The 18,938-nt window shown below is 40.0% G+C and overlaps 1 protein-coding gene across 1 annotated transcript in view; it reads right to left on the bottom strand.

Annotated features, from left to right (window-relative positions):
* The window catches only part of ATP10A (ATPase phospholipid transporting 10A (putative)), a 118,845-nt gene that overhangs the window by 56,093 nt on the left and 43,814 nt on the right, over window positions 1-18,938 (bottom strand). Inside the window, exon 2 of the mRNA XM_013954164.2 lies at window positions 13,757-13,961. Coding sequence (XP_013809618.1) covers window positions 13,757-13,961 — 205 coding nt within the window. The remainder of the gene's footprint in view (window positions 1-13,756; window positions 13,962-18,938) is intronic.

The following is an 18,938-nucleotide window of genomic DNA, read 5'->3' as shown; positions in this document are numbered from 1 at the left end:
CTACACGTATACTGACTATAGTATGCAAGTTACTTCAAACAGCAAACATAAAAAATGCATCTGGCTGCCTTTCCTCTGGAGAAATGGCTGGCTGGTTGGTGAATGGCTGGCCAGAATAACTGAATGAACACAGGCCTGCACGTAGGGGATGAGAAGATAAATCTGGTGGCATGTCTTGTCCAGTGATGTGAGGCCAGGCAAAACACCGGGAACCTGTTGCTGCTCCTATCATGGAACAACACAGTTCACTTAAGTCAGAATATGGTCTTGAAAAATGTGAAACAAAGGTTTCAATCACTTCTTCCCATATGGTTTGAGAATTTCAGAAGTAGAAATATATCATTTTGTCAATCATGAATGCATCGAAACATTTACGTATATTCCCACCCTCTGGGTGTTTGTTTTGTATTTTGGAAGCTTTCAGTCACTGATTATTGTTAAACCACTTCACTCCAGTGCTAAGAATTCTTTTTTAGTAATACTGCTTTAAAAATAGATCTTTCAGGTTTCTGCAGTATGAAATAATGCACTTACCGAAGAAAAAGATACCTCACATGAGTGAAGACAACTTCTTCTTGCTTAACTCTTATGCTGTATCATGGCATACCAAAAAGAAAAAAAGGAAAAAAAAGAGGGAAAAAAGGGGGGGGGGAAAGATGGGACTTAATTCAATAGTTAGAACCTCACTTTCTTCAAATACCTGACTTTCACTTTGATTTCACCAAAGTAATCTAAGCTAGTTGACTGCCTTCCTCTGAAAAAGTGCTGACCTTTTAGGAAATCATAAGTATTTCTGAAAAACTGAAACTTGTCAAAAGGACAGATAGTACTGCTTCTAGTAGGAATTTTAGGTACTCAAGGATTCCACAGAATGCATTTTATTTCTTTGGAAGTTCTCTTGCTAGGAAAAAGTTTGATAAATTGCCTATAAATCTTACTTCTTTCAGTTTCTTAAATTTTTAGGAAATTTATTCCTATTCTAAATGCAGCAATGGAAACACTTATTTTCCTTATATAAGCAGACTTTGACAGATTGCAGAAATCTGCTAATATTGATTCCTTCAAAGCTGAACTTCAAATTAAAGTTAGTTTAAATTGGAGATGTAAAGGATTTTGTGACTAGGCTTTAATGCTCTACTGAAACCAATTAAACCTGATAAAGAGTTCCATTTAAAACAATAACTTGAGGTCCATGATAATCGGACTGCGTCTCTTGAGGGAAGCAGAAATGTACACAGAAGAGGAAAACATAATGGTATGCTAAAGGAAAGGTGTTTTCTTTAAAATTTCCCTTAAAATAAACCATTGCCCCATATCTCTCAGATGACTGTGGATGAGTGGGAAACAATAGGTAGAGATCGAGTAACTACAGAGACCTGTCACAGAAAAGGAGACTCAATTTAGCTCTCTCCAAGACGGCTTTGGAGCCCCAGCTGTAACATCATTCTGAATCTCTACAGTTAAATGCCAGCCCTTCCGACTCTGCTGGCAACCTTACCAAACTGTCATAGCTCAAGAAGCAAAACATGCTGCTCTGCCGGATGAGTTAGTTTGACAATTACACCATGTTCAAACAACATCCTCCCCTTCATTAAACGTGTGTTGTATGGGTGTTTTTATGGCCTGCTAGTGTTATTAATAATGCATAGTTTTAAAATGCTTTCCTTTATTCATCTGCCCTACTTTACTGCTGCAGAAACCTGAGTTTGATGTTCAGTCCTTCCTTTCACTAGGACGGCATAAGTACACCAAAATGCCCTTGCATCAGAATGACAGAGTTACCCGCTTATCATATTCTGTTTACTAGATATGGTGGGGATCTTACACAGACTTCTTCCTGAAGTAAAATTGCTGGATGAGGGGTCCGGAATTTGTTTTGGCATGTAGGTCTGGAGGGAGACAGGGAGAAATGGAGTCATGGGGACAACTCAAAGGAAATATTTAATAGACAAAAATCTGCTTCAGCCAGAAAAATAGCTTTCCAGTTTTAAGTGCAGTAAGAATTTATCCCCCTAATGCATTGGTTCACTCTGTTATTGCTTTATACAGCAGTACCCTGCATTTACCATATAAAATTAATCTGACCTTTTATTAATGTGCAACCAGAATTACATATTGATTTTACGTATCCAAAGCATGAAGACTGTTTATATACTAAAACAGTGAAATGTTTTAATGTCTAAGCTGCATTATAAACCCCTGGCAGAAATTATCTATGCCACTAATTCACAAGAAAAAGAAGAAACAGTTTGATCTATGCTATTTAGGAACTAAGGAGATCTAGCCGTACATCAGAATTAAATAGCTTTGTTTTCCATGCTGACAACTACTACTATAATTGGATTTTTTCAGTAGTGTTTGTTTAAAGGGAACAGAGACGTTCAATATTTAGAAACACTGGAACAGCTGAGCAAGCCAAACACATGTTAGGGGGCTGATCTTCCTCTCGCTGACGTAAGTAAAAGTAGAAAATATTATGAGGGAATAGCACAATATTCAGCCTGTAGGAAAAAAAATGTGGTGTTTGTAATGCCTATGAAAACCTTGATAATTCTATGAGAGCCAGCTGAAGAAACTGCTTTTAGTCAGTCACAGGATAACACAGTACCAAAAGAAAATGCTAACAATGCTGAAAATACACATATACAACACTGTATATTCTAATATCCCTTAGGATGATGGCGGTCCTTAGCAACGCATTGAAAGTGATAGTGAGGTGAATGAATCAGTTGATTGAGTATTGCAGTGCTGGCAAGTGGTCAGGAAACAGAGTACGTCAAAGCTGAAATATGGATCCAGATCTGAACAATTAAGAAAGTGGTATCTACCTGTCTCAAAGGCCAGCCGCTGAAATAAATGAATGGGTTCCTAGTCCATAGGAACCAACCTCAACATGAGCTCAGCTCTTAAACTAAACCACAGGCCAAGCCTGTTAAGGGCTCACAAATCACCGCATACAGCATGCCCTGTTCCTTCAGTGGCTTCTCCTGGCTTTGTTTGCACAGTCTGCAGTGAGATGCAACCCTCCCCACTTTACAGTACTCTCCCCTTTTAGGAGATGTTTCCAGCAGTCTTTCTGCTGCATTTCAAAACTGCTGGAAAAAAAAATTCATTTGCTTAGTGCCCTAAGTATTGCACAGTCATTTTAATTTGGTAGCACAATAGCTCACGTTAGCTTCCAAATATACCTTGGCCTTCTCATGCTCTCACTCTGGACAGTTGGTGAGTCAGACTACTTGTGGGATGAAGTTCTGCCAGATAAAGGAACAGGAAAAACTAAGACCCTTCAAGAAGAAGAGGGAAATGTCAAGTACCTCTCTTACATTGTTTCACAAACGAAAAACAGAAATCCAGAGTCATGATAGCAGAGAGAGTGGCTGGTGATGCAGGCTTTTCCTTATGAATGGTAAAACCTACCAGTAGAGGCCACAGTGCCAGGATGCAGTTATGTGCACCAAAGCCTGATGTGCCCATCTCACTTACCCTGAAGACATGAAATCTGGATAAAAGAATGTTTACATTGCAAGGCATTATGTGCAAGAAATGTCTAAGATTTGAGTGAAATATTATTTGTGAGATGAAATCTGTAACACCCAGCATCCTCTCAGATTACTGAGAGATGCCAGTCCTCGCCATTTGAAGAAAAGTGCAAGGGAAAGAAGCAGTCCTAATGAAAATAGACCTTTCATTCCAAATATTACAGAGCAGCATTCATATCAGTACTGTTACAGTTTTGTCAGTCTTTCCATTAGTGTCTTTAACGTGAGAAGGTTATATAACTATGAAAAACTCTCCAAGTTGGACACTGGCATGCAGTCTTTGCTTGGAATTGTATCTTATAACAACATTCATCATCGCATGCCTGCTCCACTAATGCTCCTAATGCAAACACAGCACTAAGAATGCACCTTCTCCACTTAATCCCAGCTGTTTCTGTACTTCCCTCCTAGCCCTGCTGGGAGGGTGGAGGGGAGAATGCGAAGGTTAACAATCTATCTGAGAACAGTAAGGCTGTGGTTGGCATGCAGAGTACAAGAGGGAAGTTGGGATAGCTGCAAACACTTGGATAAGAGTTTTGCTGTCTGGTCTGTCCGTTCTCACCCACTATATGTTTTATTGAACAAATATCTTTTCAATCAACATGCTAAGGACTTCAGAAATAAAGAGAAACACACCTTCTCAAAAGCCAGAGGAGTTCAGTGTGTTATTTTTCTTGGCAGACACCAGCAGTTTGCAGAAGCCTTGTGAAAAGAAAATCATGAGGGCACTGCCAGTTGCAAAACTGGACAGCAGAGCTGAGAAATGAGCTCAGGGGGATGAACATGTATCACCAGGTTAGGTACTAAGATTCACTTCCCTCTTCAGCTCTACAGCCAGCTTCACACTTCAGGCACACTTAATGGTTATGGAATTCCTGCCTGGGTCTTGTCTTCAGTAACTCCCTGTGCCTTGTTCAGTAAGTGTGGACTTAAAACATGCATGAATATGGCCTGTGGAATCAGAGCACAGGAGAACAGCAGAGTCCATTACTCCTGTGAAGGCTTCCTTCACTAGCTATCTTCTCCTCTGGATCTTTATGCAAATACTTGTTATAAGAATTCAATAAATGTGAGATGTGGAACTGCAAATGGTAAAAACAGACGTCAGGAGTGAGACCAACAGGGAGAACATCAATAAATAAAATGGCTTATTTGTGTAATTTTTCTTTCATGTCATTTTCAGACACATCCTCTGGAACCTGAATCAAAGATCACTGAAGAAGTTCTTGTGGAGCAGCGGCATTTATGCCATTTATTATTTGTTGCTTAATAGTTGACGTGACCCATCCCCATGTAGTTACCAGCAGGATAAAGCCATTTTTATCCCTTCCTGCTATACTTCAACACCCTGTAAGTCAGATCCCTGTGATCTTAGCCATACCAGCCACATGGCTATGCAAGCATATGAGCATACCTTAGCCATATGGGATGTTTTTCAATCTGCTATTTAATCAAGCCAGACCAAAAATTTAATAGGCAAACATGCCTGGAAGAGTTAAGGAGAGGATGGTAATGCTCATGGCAACTTACATGTGCTTTCTAACCATGTTGTATGTTAAACATCAAATTTTGTTCCTCTTAGAAGGGATTAGTGTGTCAGTAAGAAAGCTGAATTAGCATATTAGCACTGCTGTCTATAAATTTGCATACACAGCTGATGTTTTTAATTCAAAACCAAACAGAAGTATAAGCACCATACTTCTATGCAGAGGGCAGTATCTTCTCAAGTCATGCACTTACAGGACAATCATAGCTTCCTCTCTCTCTTACACACATGCATGCATAAATAAATTGTCTAACCAACAGAGTCATAGCAGACCTTGAAAGTATGAACCTGATTATAACCAAAGAACGGAAATTTTCATGATTTTATAGAAATAACAGTTTTGGTCGGCCTCTTCCCATGTAAAAAGCACTTTAATGCAAACTTTTACTGCTCTTTGTGGCCTTATCAGTATTAAAACAAGTAAGGGACTTGGAGGGTAGCAGGTGGAGAAAAGAGAAGTGGGATTAGGTTCACATCCTAGATGCTGAGATAAATAGAGGAGTTCCTCATACTGTTGCTGTAGTTTCTCTGGCAGAAAAAAGGACTCCTTCTCCACCTCAGTGCTTCCAAAGGAAAGAGACCATGCCATCATTGCTGGCGTTACACACAGCTTAATACTGTAAACCCTCCTGCTGTGGAAAAGGAGGTCCTTCATTCTTTTCCTAATCATTGATACTGCAAATTAGGTTATGGTATCAGAGACGAGGAAGCCGTGGTGTGTTTTCAGCTCCAAACTCCTGGCCCTAAAATCAGGAGTTCTCAGCATCTGATTAGGATGTATCATCTCTAAGAACACATATTCCAGATATTTTCCCCTCCCAGCTGACAAGCCAGTGCAAGGCTAAGGAATAAGCAGTCCCAGAAATAAAACTTTTGTTTAGTAAAACCGAATTAGGCTAGGAGATCAGAAAAGTCATGACAAACCAATAAGAAAAGAAGATCTGACTGGGAAAACCTCTCCTTAACTTGATGTAAATGTAAATGTAAATGTAAATGTTTACTTCTCTATAACAAGAAAGTAGTATAACATTTCATTTTTTCCACAGACGTGAAATGCTTTCTTGTTTTCTAACATTTATTGACAGAAACAAAGGACTGGAGAGATGTGAGACTTGCCACGTGAAGAATGAAATCTGCCACCTGTCTAGAGGTCAGATGCAGCACAAGCACAGGCATGATACATTTCCTTACATGGCTTCACCACTGTTTCACTGGTGCAGGAAGGATTACGCTAGAGATGGGAGGTCCTTCGCAACCAAGATGTTCAAACTTAGATTCATCAATTTATCACCTATCACCCAAAATTAAGCACAAAAAAATAAACAGCCAATGTCAACGGTAAAAGTCAAGGACTTAGCATCCTTCTGAACTGGACTCTTATTTTTTCCCCAATGCTTAAATTAAGGTATCCAAAATTTTCTGTTACAGTTATTCAAATCCTTTGTTCCTCTAATGAGTGTCTCTTGACAATCAGAGTTGAGGTTTGGACACCTGCACAATGGAAACTAGAAAGAGATGACAATCTCGCTTGAAGCTGACCAAGCAGGAAGTGAACCATAATTCTTTAGTTTTTCAAAATCTGCATCCTTTCCCCTCTCCCCCCTAGACTGCTAACTAAGCGCCATGGTAAAACAGCACAGTGAAAAATTGTTCTTAGCGTTTCTTAAGGATTTTTGGCTAACACAAGAGTGCCAAACCACTGACTCAGACCCGCTCTGCAACAGGCCATTCTGCATGCAGCTGCTACACATTTGTTCCTCTGTTAGACAGATTGTAGATGCTTCCTCTTTAACTAGAGATGTCCACAGTTTCCACAGAAGTTTTTTCTGAACATGGTACTATCCAAAAAATATATTAAAAAAACAGTATAGATGTTGAGCTTTTCATAGTGATTCCACTTTCATCAGAGAAATTTATTGAACACTCAAGGCTTGACTTTGAACATAGGTTTTCATGGTGTTTGACATACTAGCATTTTGCACTGAGAAACACAAAAAGCCTACATAATCAGATGCACCATGTCTGGGAATTTTTAAAAGACTTGTTTCACTAAAAGCTTCAGCTAAAATGTAAAAAATAGTTTTTTATTTAATATGCTTGTAGTACATAGGGAAAAACATTTATTTTCTTTTGTTTGGATGGTTATTTTTTTAACTGTCTTTTCCCTCAGGGAAATCTAATTTTGGCAATGTGTGTGGGATGGAGCACAAATCTGCTGTTTTAACATGTGCATGTCTGGAATTTTCAAGTCACTTTTCTTAGCCTTGTGGACCTTTTCAAAATACTGCAAAAAAGAAAGGCACAAGGCACAACCACAGAAAGATGCTAGAAATGTCTCCACTGTTCACATGACCTGATTCTATCCTTTTAAAGTACTTGCAGTCTAAATGAGACTGAGTATGCTGATTAATCCACATTCACTTGATCGTAATACAGTACCATTCCTGCTAATTTTGCGTGAATGCACATACAGAGCTGGCTCTTTACAGATGTGTGTGTGAGTGTATTAGTGGGACAAGGAGCGATAGGACCACGCCTGTTGTTGTGTTGCTTTAGAAGACCCTGTCAGACTCTTTGAGATAAAGAGCTCATATCAGCAGGTGAAATGAAAGCTAGTCTTGCCTGGGAGTTGTGCTGGTTTAACTTCAGCTGTTCTCTTAAACTGAGCTACTTTACCCATGCAGATGGCTGTATGAGAAATCTTAGTTCAGTTTAGTGTTAGTCAGAACTTGAAAATTGCTTTTTTTTTTTGAGAAAAACTGAAAAAAAAGAGTTTGAATGCAAAGTGAACATCTACATTGAGATATTGCGTCTGCCCTGTGAGCTGTTTTCACCCAAATAGCATGAGCTGCCCTCCTCCAGATCTAAACTCACATGTGGTGCAGCACCAACACGGTAAGGCTTATAGAGAAGCCCTTCTAGGAAGCAGTCTTGTCTTCTCTTCTGACCACTTTCTGCTTAGGACTTACAGGAAAAGAGTATAGAAGGCCTAATGCCTGGAAGAGGGAACTGTGGGACTGTTTCTCTAAGACCAGCTGTACTTAGAATGCTTCCAACACTGTGCAAGAACAGGCAGGGCTGGAATGAAAGCTAGACCTGCCCATTCAGCCCAGCTTCCAGCCTGGGGTGGAAGTGCAAAAGTATCTGCAGTAAGCACAGGTTCTGAGTTTACACATATTCCAGAAGTGTGGACATACTGACCTGCAAGGAAATCAGACTGATGAGTTATTTTGGTGCTAGGCTACATGCAAGTGAACCCTCCCAAACAGGCAGACACCAAATTCAAAAGTGCTCTTTTAGACAAATTAAATACGCAGCCACAAAGTCATTTGCAAGGCTTATCTAAACCTGTTTAATCATGGTAGTACAAATTTGTTTTGAACAAAGGCATATTCTTACAAGAAAAAGAGAGGGATCTACCCTGTCAGTTCTCAGAGGGACATATGCATCTTCTCAAAAGGGGTGGCAGCTGCTGGATTCAACTTAGCTTTTAGCTGAACTGAAGCTTTCCACATAAACATCCCCAACATGGCCAGTGGTTAATAAACCATAAACTGCTCCAGAATCCACAGTGAGTCTTTGTGGATTTTGTCAAAAGACATACTGAGTAAAAACAGTGGAGTATTTTGTTTGTTTTGTACTACAAGACAGCAAGAAAATGTAAATGTTTTTCATGAGTCTAGATTCATACTATCAAAATATCCTAAATCAAGTTTATGAAACCTGAAAGGGAGGATTGAGCCTTTGCAGTCAGAGCTGTATCTGCTTATCCACTCTCTGAAGAGTGGCTGACAAAATGTTTCAAATGCATGTGAAACATTCCATAAGCAATTATGGAGGGTGTGGTGGCAAAACAGCCTGTAGAGTAATACAGAAAACACATTGATTCTTCTTTCATAATGAGTCTCCTGTTAGGTTCAGTGCACCAGAAATGGCTGCTGTGACTAGACAGCAGCAAGGGTGGGTTAGAAAGTAGAAGGAAACTGGTGTCATACCAAGAAACACTTGTTTTTTCCAGAGATGCTTACCAGTCACTGCTAGCACCGTTATATCACTCACAAGGGGTTCAGTAAAGCACTTGCTCCTTGCTTAGCTCTCTGGTCTTTCATGCTGCACACAGATCTGATCTGTGTTTCGGTGTGAAGACAGTCCACTATTCTTTTGACTTTAAAGACAGAGCATGCAGAAGTACATTTCTGAATATTTTAAACATTTTAACACACACTGTCACTGCAATATCTGGATAATGAGACCAGATTTAGAGTCTCTGGGGAAATATTTTAAAGGCCTTTGAAAAATCTCTTTTCTTTTTTTTAACCTATTAATTGATTTATTTGCCAGCTGATTATTGTGAAAGTAGAGCAACAATGTATACATTCAAACTAGAGTCTTCAGACATACAAGATTTACAGCCACAAAGGAAAACATCAATGACTGTCTTCACAGCTTGTGTATCGACAGGATGTAGAACTGTGTACACAAAGTACAGTTTTGTGTCAGACAGATCACATTCATTAACAAACACACAAACATAACAAGCAATATGTTCCCATTCTACTATAAATTACTCAGATAAATCAAAGTGGTGCTAAAAAAAAGCAGTATATTTCTGGTCACTTGTGCTATAAAGGAAAACAGTTTCTTGGAATTCACAAGTGGAGAGGTCTAATCCAAGCCCGCAAATGCTGATCTTGGATCTTCTGAGCATATGTTTAGAGTATAATAATGCCTGCAAAACACTGGAGACAAGGATACAGAACTGCTTCTATAATTGCTTATTGCTTCTTCAAAAGTCAGGCAAAAAAAAGAGATCACTACCTTTCCCACTGACAGGATAATATTTTCTGAGCAAAGGTTTGGAAGAGGGGAACTCTAAGACATTTTACACTCTGTGACTATGGATCTTATATATTGTTAATGAAACACACAAAGATACTTTATACCGTGCTGGCAGAACAGCTACAATTCCAGAGGACAGCTCTACCCGACATAATAGCTCTGGGCTTGCTTTTCTCTTGAAAGGACATTTGGAGAGTGTGCTGTGGTTGGAAGAGGGCTGCCCAGAGCACACTGCACTTCCGCTATTCCAAGTTGGTGATCAGGCTCTCTATGGAACGCAGCTTGCAGTAGATCTGTGGGACTGTAAATTGCATGGGTGGGCACAAGGCAGGGACAGAATTAGGAAAGCATAAAAGTGGCCTAAAACAACTGTTACTACCCTCCCCCCTTTCCCATGCCCAGTAGAGTTATGAGTACAGGAATAGCTATCCTTTATCGATCTACTTCTCAGGCATGTGCTCAAAAGCAATCAGTTAGTTCATACAAGAAACACAGAAATGCCAAGCTTTGTAACACAGCTTCTTTTTAATGCTTGGCATACTGCTACAGAGACATTATTCAAAGCCTGCTATGGGCAGCTGATATTTTAAGAAAAGGCTTCTAAAAAATCTTTGTTTCTTGTCCTATGATAAACCACATGATCAAGCATGTCATTCTGTAAGGAGGTGGGGGAAAGAGTTTGGCAGTGTGGGAAAGAGAGGGTTAGGACTACATAATCTGTTTGTCTTCCTGCTTGAACAACAGTACGGTAGAATGAGACAGCACCAAAGAGCTACTGAGAGTTATTCGGCTGAGTACAACGATAATATAAAAACATAAAGGCATTCTTGTCCAATGTATGAATGGTTGGGATGGAGGTCCTATAAGGGGTCTGGGAACAAACCTGTCAGAGGTTTGTTAAAAAGGATGGTGAGCATTTGGTACAAAAAAATTTTGGTCTTCCGAAGTATTTTATGAGACCTACCAATAAGCCTTCTCCAGTAGGGGTGACATAGACTTATCTAGACAAGGACTGAACTTCAGTCCAAAAAATGGGCGTCACTGTTATATTCCATTACATTTGACAATGAGCTACTGTTCATCCAACATTTCCCAAGCAGCTCCCTCTATCCCACCACTGAGTGTCCCTCAGCAGGGCAACACCTTCAAGAACCAGTAAGACCCTATTCCTGCTAGTGGGGGTGGAGGAAAGGTGCTGCATGAATTAACAGTGTGCTCAAACAGACTTTGGCAAGGACTTTAATGAGGATGGCAAGTTTTCTGCCGGGGGACTTAGGCGATGCTTTTACAGAGAGGCTCTGTGATGCTGCAGCTGCTGAGGACTTGGAACTTGCAGGTGTGCACTTTGCCTACAACTTAGTTGACACAGGAACCAGGGCTTGGATATTTCCTGCTTTCTCAGCTATTTTAGGAGAGGGGAGGTAGTCGTGTGTGGTTTTCTTTCAGGCTTTCTTTCAGTACTGGACTTCTTGAGGCCCAGTCCTGCTTTCATTGAAATGAATGAGCTTTTTGTCATTGAACCCAGCTTAACCCCTGATAATTTATTACGGACCCTACTGCTATTGCACCTGGGCATCTTGTGATCTAATGATTTATTTATCCTCATGTTTGGGAGCATGCTTCTGAGACAGATAAATGCCATATTCTTATTATAATAGAAGGAACAGAGGTACAGAAGGTGGATGGCCTGGAAATTCAAAGAGTGTGAAGTGTCTATAATGCTGACTAAAAGATACCTCTAAGTTCAACTGATTTCCTCAGAACTCCTGCTCAGATGCCACTCAGCAAAGCAGGGTAAGCCATGTAAGTCAAGCCATATATGCCGTGATATGCTGAGCTGCTTGGGACATAAACCTAGCCTTGATTACCTAGAAAGGTACTCTTTCCTCAGCCTGCTTCCCCTATGGGGCCCAATTCAGTCTCCAATAACCTTTAACCTGATGGAGGAGGAAACGACACTGTTACTCACACACGACAGTCTTATGGTTATGTAAAAGGCTCAGATTTAAACTCCCTAGCTGCCTGGCTTGGATCAGTGATTTAAACCTCAGCAAGCATGCCAAACACCAGATTGCAGGGATAGTTCCTCTCAGTATTCCTGCTAAAGCTGAATTATTGCACGTATGTATTCACTGGGCTAGAGACAGAAGAGTGACTCCACAGTCGATGGTTCAGGCACACATCTTTGGGTCCCAGCTCCCAGGAGCAGGGAGTTATTTCCCAGCAGTTCTCACTGTCTAGGTTCCAGAAATCATAATCCTAGTGCTGAACTGCAACTCTGCTGCCAGGGAGGCCTGGGTACCTAACACAGTACAATGGATTCCTCTGGGCAACAAGGCTCTTAAAAGTCAGTCTTGAGTTGCTCTGTACTTGAACACTTAAATCCCGCTTACTGTGTTTACCATCACCTACTGCAGCGTGTCAAAAGGTCTTAAATCATGAAGATCTGACCATCCACTGTGGATGAGTGGGGGAACTGGTGTCTCCTCGGGTCTTGCTTTCAGACAGCTGGCATGTGCCCTTAGCCTATAACCATACCTGATAATGTGGAAGCATTCCTGTATTCAGTAGACTATATACAACCTCTAGTTTTTGTCCTTCAAAATGTGCCTGAGGTCACACAGAAACTCTGTGTTGGCAGAGAACTGGGCCACATCATCTAGGTACCTCCCTGGAGCTCCACCCACTGGGACAAATTTCCCCTCAGTAGGAGCAGGATGGGACTTTTGAGAAGCAATCCAATTAGCTTCTTTGGAACAATCGAAGTTTTTAAAACATTTTGCCTGTAGTTGATTAAGCTTCTTGTCATGGTGGTAACTGTGATGTCTAAAATCTACGTGGGAATCACTGATGATTAAACAAGTCTTGATCTCACGTTTTTACAAGCTTTTCACAGAAAGGCTTTGTCCAACACAAAGAATTATTAGGAAGACACATTGATTTTCATCCCATTGGTTGGATTATGACTGCATTAATGTTCATATACCTCAGTACAATTACAGGCTGCTGTAGTCACTTCTGATGACAGTCATAATGACAAAAACTCCCGTAGTTTGCATAACCTGTCAGATGAGAAGAGCTACTAGGAAAAAAGATGTAGCTGAGTTCTAGAAAAAAAAATATTTTTTTCACATCCCAAAGCACATGAAACGGGGGTTAGCTGGCAAGAGGGATGGGAGAGGAGGGCATACAAATAAATACGATTTAAATAATGTTATTAAATCAAATAAAACTTCAGGTAATTTCCTCTAATTCTGCTGACAGTATCTGATCTTCTGGATTTGCTTTGTTTTAAAACAATGCTGTTGGGGAGAGATAAGTATAATGAGAGAGCAGTAAAACAATTTTTCAGCACATGCACCTAGAACGCATGCATGCTACCCCTTTAAATCTTACAAGCTTTAACGCTCCAAGTGCTGGAGGGATATTCTGCAACATGGAGTTTCAGGCAGAATTCCTAATTGAAACTGATCTGGTCTGCAGGCAGGAAAAGTAGTTGTTTATACTAAAATATCTTCTCACTGGGCAGTTAAAATGTGTTTTCAAAAATCAAGCTACAATAGAAGCCATTAAAAAAACTCAGCATTTTCCAACCGCACACAATTGCCCCAAATAATTTCTGTTCAAATTCAGGGAAAAATTATGGTAAAACATTTGTTACTATTATGAGGTCAGCTGTTGGCAAATGCTAGTATTTTAATGACAACCATAACAGTAACTCATCAGCACTACTAGAACAAGCAGATTTATCTGGTGTGAAGTGCATTGGTGAGCAGTTTACTTACCCAAAACAAATTTTTATTATAAGCAAGGGTTAAGAATGGTGACTTACCAGCTCTAAGAATCTCCTCACCACCTGTCTTTGTTTTAAGTTAGTTTCACCATCTAGGTTAGCTGTTTCTATATGGCACAGCCCATCAGGATCACTTGAAGAGAGCAGCAATATGTCAGCAGGTATAATTTCATTACAGCGAAGCTGAACAAAGTCTCCAACTTTCACTTCTTTCCAGTATCTGCTTATATATTTCTTTTCATTCCTGAAAAAAAGACATTTAAAGGACATATATAAAAAAAAATGCATAGATCATCATGCCTCAGATAAGATCTGGTTTGACTTGCAGCAGGAGCACAGTGTCTTTGGAAGTTCCTCAGGTACTTTCAAGTTATGCCATGAAAAGGTCATGCAGACTGCCTGGAGGCCGATGATCACCAACTAAGAACCCGGTCAGAGCTCCTAAGGGCTTAAAAAAAAAAAACCAACCACACACACAGATGCTCTTTAAGGCCCAGAGTACCACATGTGGCTGTTGGAGCTGGGATTCTAGGGGCTAGCGGGTGCTGCACACCCTCCTCCTTCCCTCAATGGTCCAACCCATCCAGCTGACCCCACGAAGGGGAGGGAGCTGTTGTGCACCACAAGTGAGGATGAGTCACAGACTGACATATCTACCACACTTCAGGGCAAGTGGGGGAACAGCAATGCAACTGAGAACAGGTGTGGGCACAACACCTCCTTGGCACAGCTCCTGAATGACTTCCATCATACACCACCCTCTGGCTCCCAGGGTGGCACCACCCTTCAGCTGGCTCCCACTTTTCCTTCTTTCCAATAGGAACAAAGTTTGTATAGTGCTACATGTGAAATTTGGATGAAGGAGCCAAAAAACTATACCTGAAAGAAATTTCCAATATTAATCACTAAATCTAGAATTGCAAGAATACCTCCTGTGGAAAAACACAGTCCCAAGTGCTCTGCAGGGGGAGGACACTATCATTTCTTTTAAATATTTCTGCAGTATCACCATATTAACCATAGTGCCATGTGTTAGGTAGCTCATTTCTGCTTAGTTACTGTGAACATTTTATTTTGGAGTGCAATTTCTTTGTCGCTTCAAAGACTTATCCAACTGAAACATTAATGTGTATGTTGTTCATTTAGATATAGCCACTAAACCTCTCTATTTTTAAAAGGCATGCTAATTGGCTACTTGTTTTTTTCACTTTTTATTCAGAGCAAGGGGAAAAAAGGAACAGGTGCTTGCTTAATTAATTCTAGTTAAAATCCAGGTTTTTAGCTTTAAAACACTAATGTGCTTTCTTGGCATTTGTGTAAATCGCTTTCCTTCACTGTGTTTTTGAAATAAATTCATTTCAAAACAGCCACAATATTAACTGGGTAAAATACCTCCTGAAAATGGGAAGAGGCTATTCTGACACTTCTAAGCTGCCAGAATGTCATGCAGACACTGTAAGCACCTAGGCTACTGTCAGTGCTGGCACCCTGTCACTGACAGCAAGGGATAGTCTTCCTTGGCAGTACTTAACCAGGCAGAATGGGATTCTGAAATGGGGTGCGTGTGTGTGTGTGTGTGCATGTGCGCTATTTCATGTTCTTTCAAAGTATATTATTTTAAAATACATTACTTTCAGTAGTAACATGAATAGACTTGTAACTAAGTGGAAACACAGAAGTCCTGCTAATGTTGTTTGGAGTTACTGATAGTGATGGTATGCCTAATTCATCCTTGTCATGCCTTCAAGGGCGTTAAAGGAATTAGTTTGCTAACTAGTTTGCCTTAGTTTGCTTTCATTCATTTATTTAGCCTGAGCCCTGAGCAATAACATCTCAGGTAACACAGTAAGGATGAATCAGATCAAGTTTTACCTCCCAGAATTTCTTCACTGCCCTTTCCTAACATCTAGTTTATAAAAGGACAAAAGAAAATCATGGATGTGCTTTCTGTTTTGATAAAGCCTAAAAATGATTAATAAGAGCTAAGTGTAAAACATGATAGTCTAACAAAGGCAAGTAATTTACATACTAGCTGCAGATCTTACCCATTCCTTTCACACTCAGGCTGAAGCCAGCATTTAACTTTCTCTGCTAATGAGTATGAATTGCTCTGAAACCCAGTGTGCCATAATGTAGTGCAAATCACTGCATCACAGACCTGAAGGGTTTGTTAGCTATGCAATCTGTAACTCCAAAACCCTTCACATGTGGCCATTACTCTTGATCCTTTTTCATTTAACTGTGAAACTGGGTGATGTTCAAGTGCATGTACAATGAGTGGCAGTATATAAGTACTAGCAGGCCAGAAATAGCAAGTAGTCCTGTACTATGCTATAAGGACTAACATTTTAATGTAACTTCCATTGTTTGAAAAGCATTGCTATTTTAGCATTTCCAGATCTCCCACATGTTTGGCAACTGTCACACTATATATTCTGTCTGTGGCAGGAAGGGTGGGTGTCCTGCACCACAAGGCCGAATGGCTCTGCTAGGATAGAATGAATGCAAGAACTCTTGCACACTTGCCAGGGACCCTGGGGAAAACCCCCTTCACTAGATGCACAGGAATAATTTGGGCTAGGATTCCACTTAATCCAGCTCTCTGCTAACAAGAGTCAGTAGTAGATGAATTGTCTTACTACTTCCTTATCCTCCTCAACCAGGGTCACTCCATGTCCTCTAACAGAGTTTTTAACTCAGAATTTTCTCATTGCACCAAATGAACTGTCACTGCAAGAATTCTCCCCAAAATACGGCACAATACCATCTTCAAATGTGCTGGTTCAGGTATTAGATGCAGCACAAATGTGTTAGCCCTTTAGGAACATGCCTTTAACATGCTCATCCTACTCCTTTGAACATAAAAGTTAGTTCATTTAGAGACAACTTTCGTGTCTCTGCATAGTAGAAACATGCCACAAGTGACCCTACTGATACAGTAAGAACTTTGTCATTAGCTTCTGCAGAGACAGGACTTCAGCATCCAAGTTTTATACTGCCCATTAAATGTTTATTCTTGCTGTTATATTGTGTCAGTAATTTACATAAGTTATATGATATGAAGAGTTAGGAATGCCACACTTCTTATAAGAGAAATGCTCTCTTTAAAATTTAAGCTCTCCTTTGTGTTTGTATAAGGTGGGACATATAAGAACGCTTGACTGAAGTTCAGTGTTTTGAGTACTTTTGCCTCAGTTTATCTTCCTAGACTTTATTTTTCTAGATGCTTTTCAGAAGGAACTCTTTCTATGTTTCTAAGGACTTACATTGCATAGGTCTGTCGCAATAGGCAACCTAAATCATACAGGTGAGCACATCTACAACATTATTAAGTATTTGGTGTGGTGGGTACATATTTTCAAATGGTTCATTTTATTTTTCAACTTTACAGCAAACCTAATGTTTAAGCAGATACTTCAGCTGAGCTCCTCACAGTAATGACCAAGCTTGGAGGATATCAATAATTTAAAACATGGAAACATAGGACTGAATGGAATACCTAGATCACTGAGACCAGTTCCTTTCAACTGTAATGTAATGTAATGGAGACCAAGCCCAGAAGAGAAAACAGACCAACCACTCTATATAGTTTTATACGATAGCAAGAAAAAGCAGTCAGGTGGGTATTCATTACTTATCCACTAATCAGTATGATTTTTCCTGTCATGGTTCTATCCATTCATTTACCTGGTAGGTGCTTCTGAAATGCCTTCATTTTGTCTTGAATGTCCTAAAATCATCTGAAAATTTTGCTGTCTTTCCTTTTATAATTACCCAGCTGATAATGTTTTAAACACAGATGCCTTGGTCTATTCCTCTGAGACCCTGCCATTCATTCCTGCTTTGTCCCGATTTCATAGCTATTTTGTGGTCTATGACAGTCCTCTGCGGTCTCATGAGAGAGACTCAAGCCCTGTTTGCAAGGAACTTTTATCAACAGCTTCTTGCAAGTTTAATTAAACGTCATCTGGTTTTCTGGAATATTTTGTTGAAGAGCTCAAAGACTCCTAGCAGGAACACAGGACTGGAAGGGAACACCCGGGTTAGTGAGTCCAGCCCCCTCCCACAGTCATGGGAAATGCTGCCATGGATGTTTAGGCTGGAAGCTACCACCCCACAACTCTAGTTCTACCTGCCCTCACTTATCACAAGCCTCAAGATAGATTTGAGTACCTATAACAAATTTAATGTTGATACTGCAAGAAACCAAAGCAGCACGAACCCAGGAAGAGGTCAGAGATACTAATTCTTATCTTTCAAAGCTGGAGATTTAGGTAAAAGTCTTCTAAACCAATATGCTGTCACACACTTCTGCCACTCTACAAGAAGGAATGGATAGCGTTACTCTCTAGTTTACTCACTGTGATGAACACTTAGGCTCAGACAGCTATGCCCAACTACTCTAAGGTTTGTGTTGGGCTCACATATTAAAAATGTCCAGCCCCCTGCACACAACCTAATCTCCATCAACACATTTACATGCAGAGAGCGTATCAGTCAGCTCAGGTTGCAAACCCTTACTGATGGAAATCTTCCTTCTCCTCTCTGTCACCATCTGAAACAGAACTTGCCACTGGTTCTGCTTTTCTGTGCATGTCTTTACAGGTAGACATTGACTGAAATCTAAAGTTGGATGCCTAAAGAGTTGATTGTCTCAGCTGTATTGACTTCAACAGCATCAGCCAACAGCAACTGGGGCACTGGCAGATTTAAACACCTCTAGAGGTCAATGTACTTTTGCAGCAGTGAAGTGCAATTATTCCAGCATATCCACTTTTGAACACACAAGGGAAAGTTTGCAACATCCTTTCAAATGTGTGTACATAGAGAAAATTACTCTAATAGCTATCTAAAAAACTTGTATTATTCTACCTACTGCATAGCCCTGTGATCTGTTTTGAACCAGAATAGCTTCCAGGTTTGTGCCAAATTTAGGAATGGCTCTAGTCAACAGAAAAAACAACAAAATTCCCAAGATATTGATGAACTTTTTGTCTCTAAATTTTAAACCAAAATTTAAAAATACAGAAACTCAGATATTACTCTTTTTTTTTTTTTTTTTAAACTGTTAACCATGCTTCTCTTCTTCTGGTCTCCCCTGCAGCTTGACCTGATGAAGATCATGCCAAAAATTTCACTTTTCTGGCCATATAAACATCAGTTTAAAACTACAAAAGGCTGAAGATTTAAAAAGGTCTCTAACTAAACCTTACAAAAATAA

The sequence above is a fragment of the Apteryx mantelli genome, chromosome 1 (assembly GCF_036417845.1).
Source record: "Apteryx mantelli isolate bAptMan1 chromosome 1, bAptMan1.hap1, whole genome shotgun sequence".
In the NCBI taxonomy this organism is placed as follows: domain Eukaryota; kingdom Metazoa; phylum Chordata; class Aves; order Apterygiformes; family Apterygidae; genus Apteryx; species Apteryx mantelli.
This window is presented reverse-complemented; position numbering and strand designations above follow the sequence as displayed.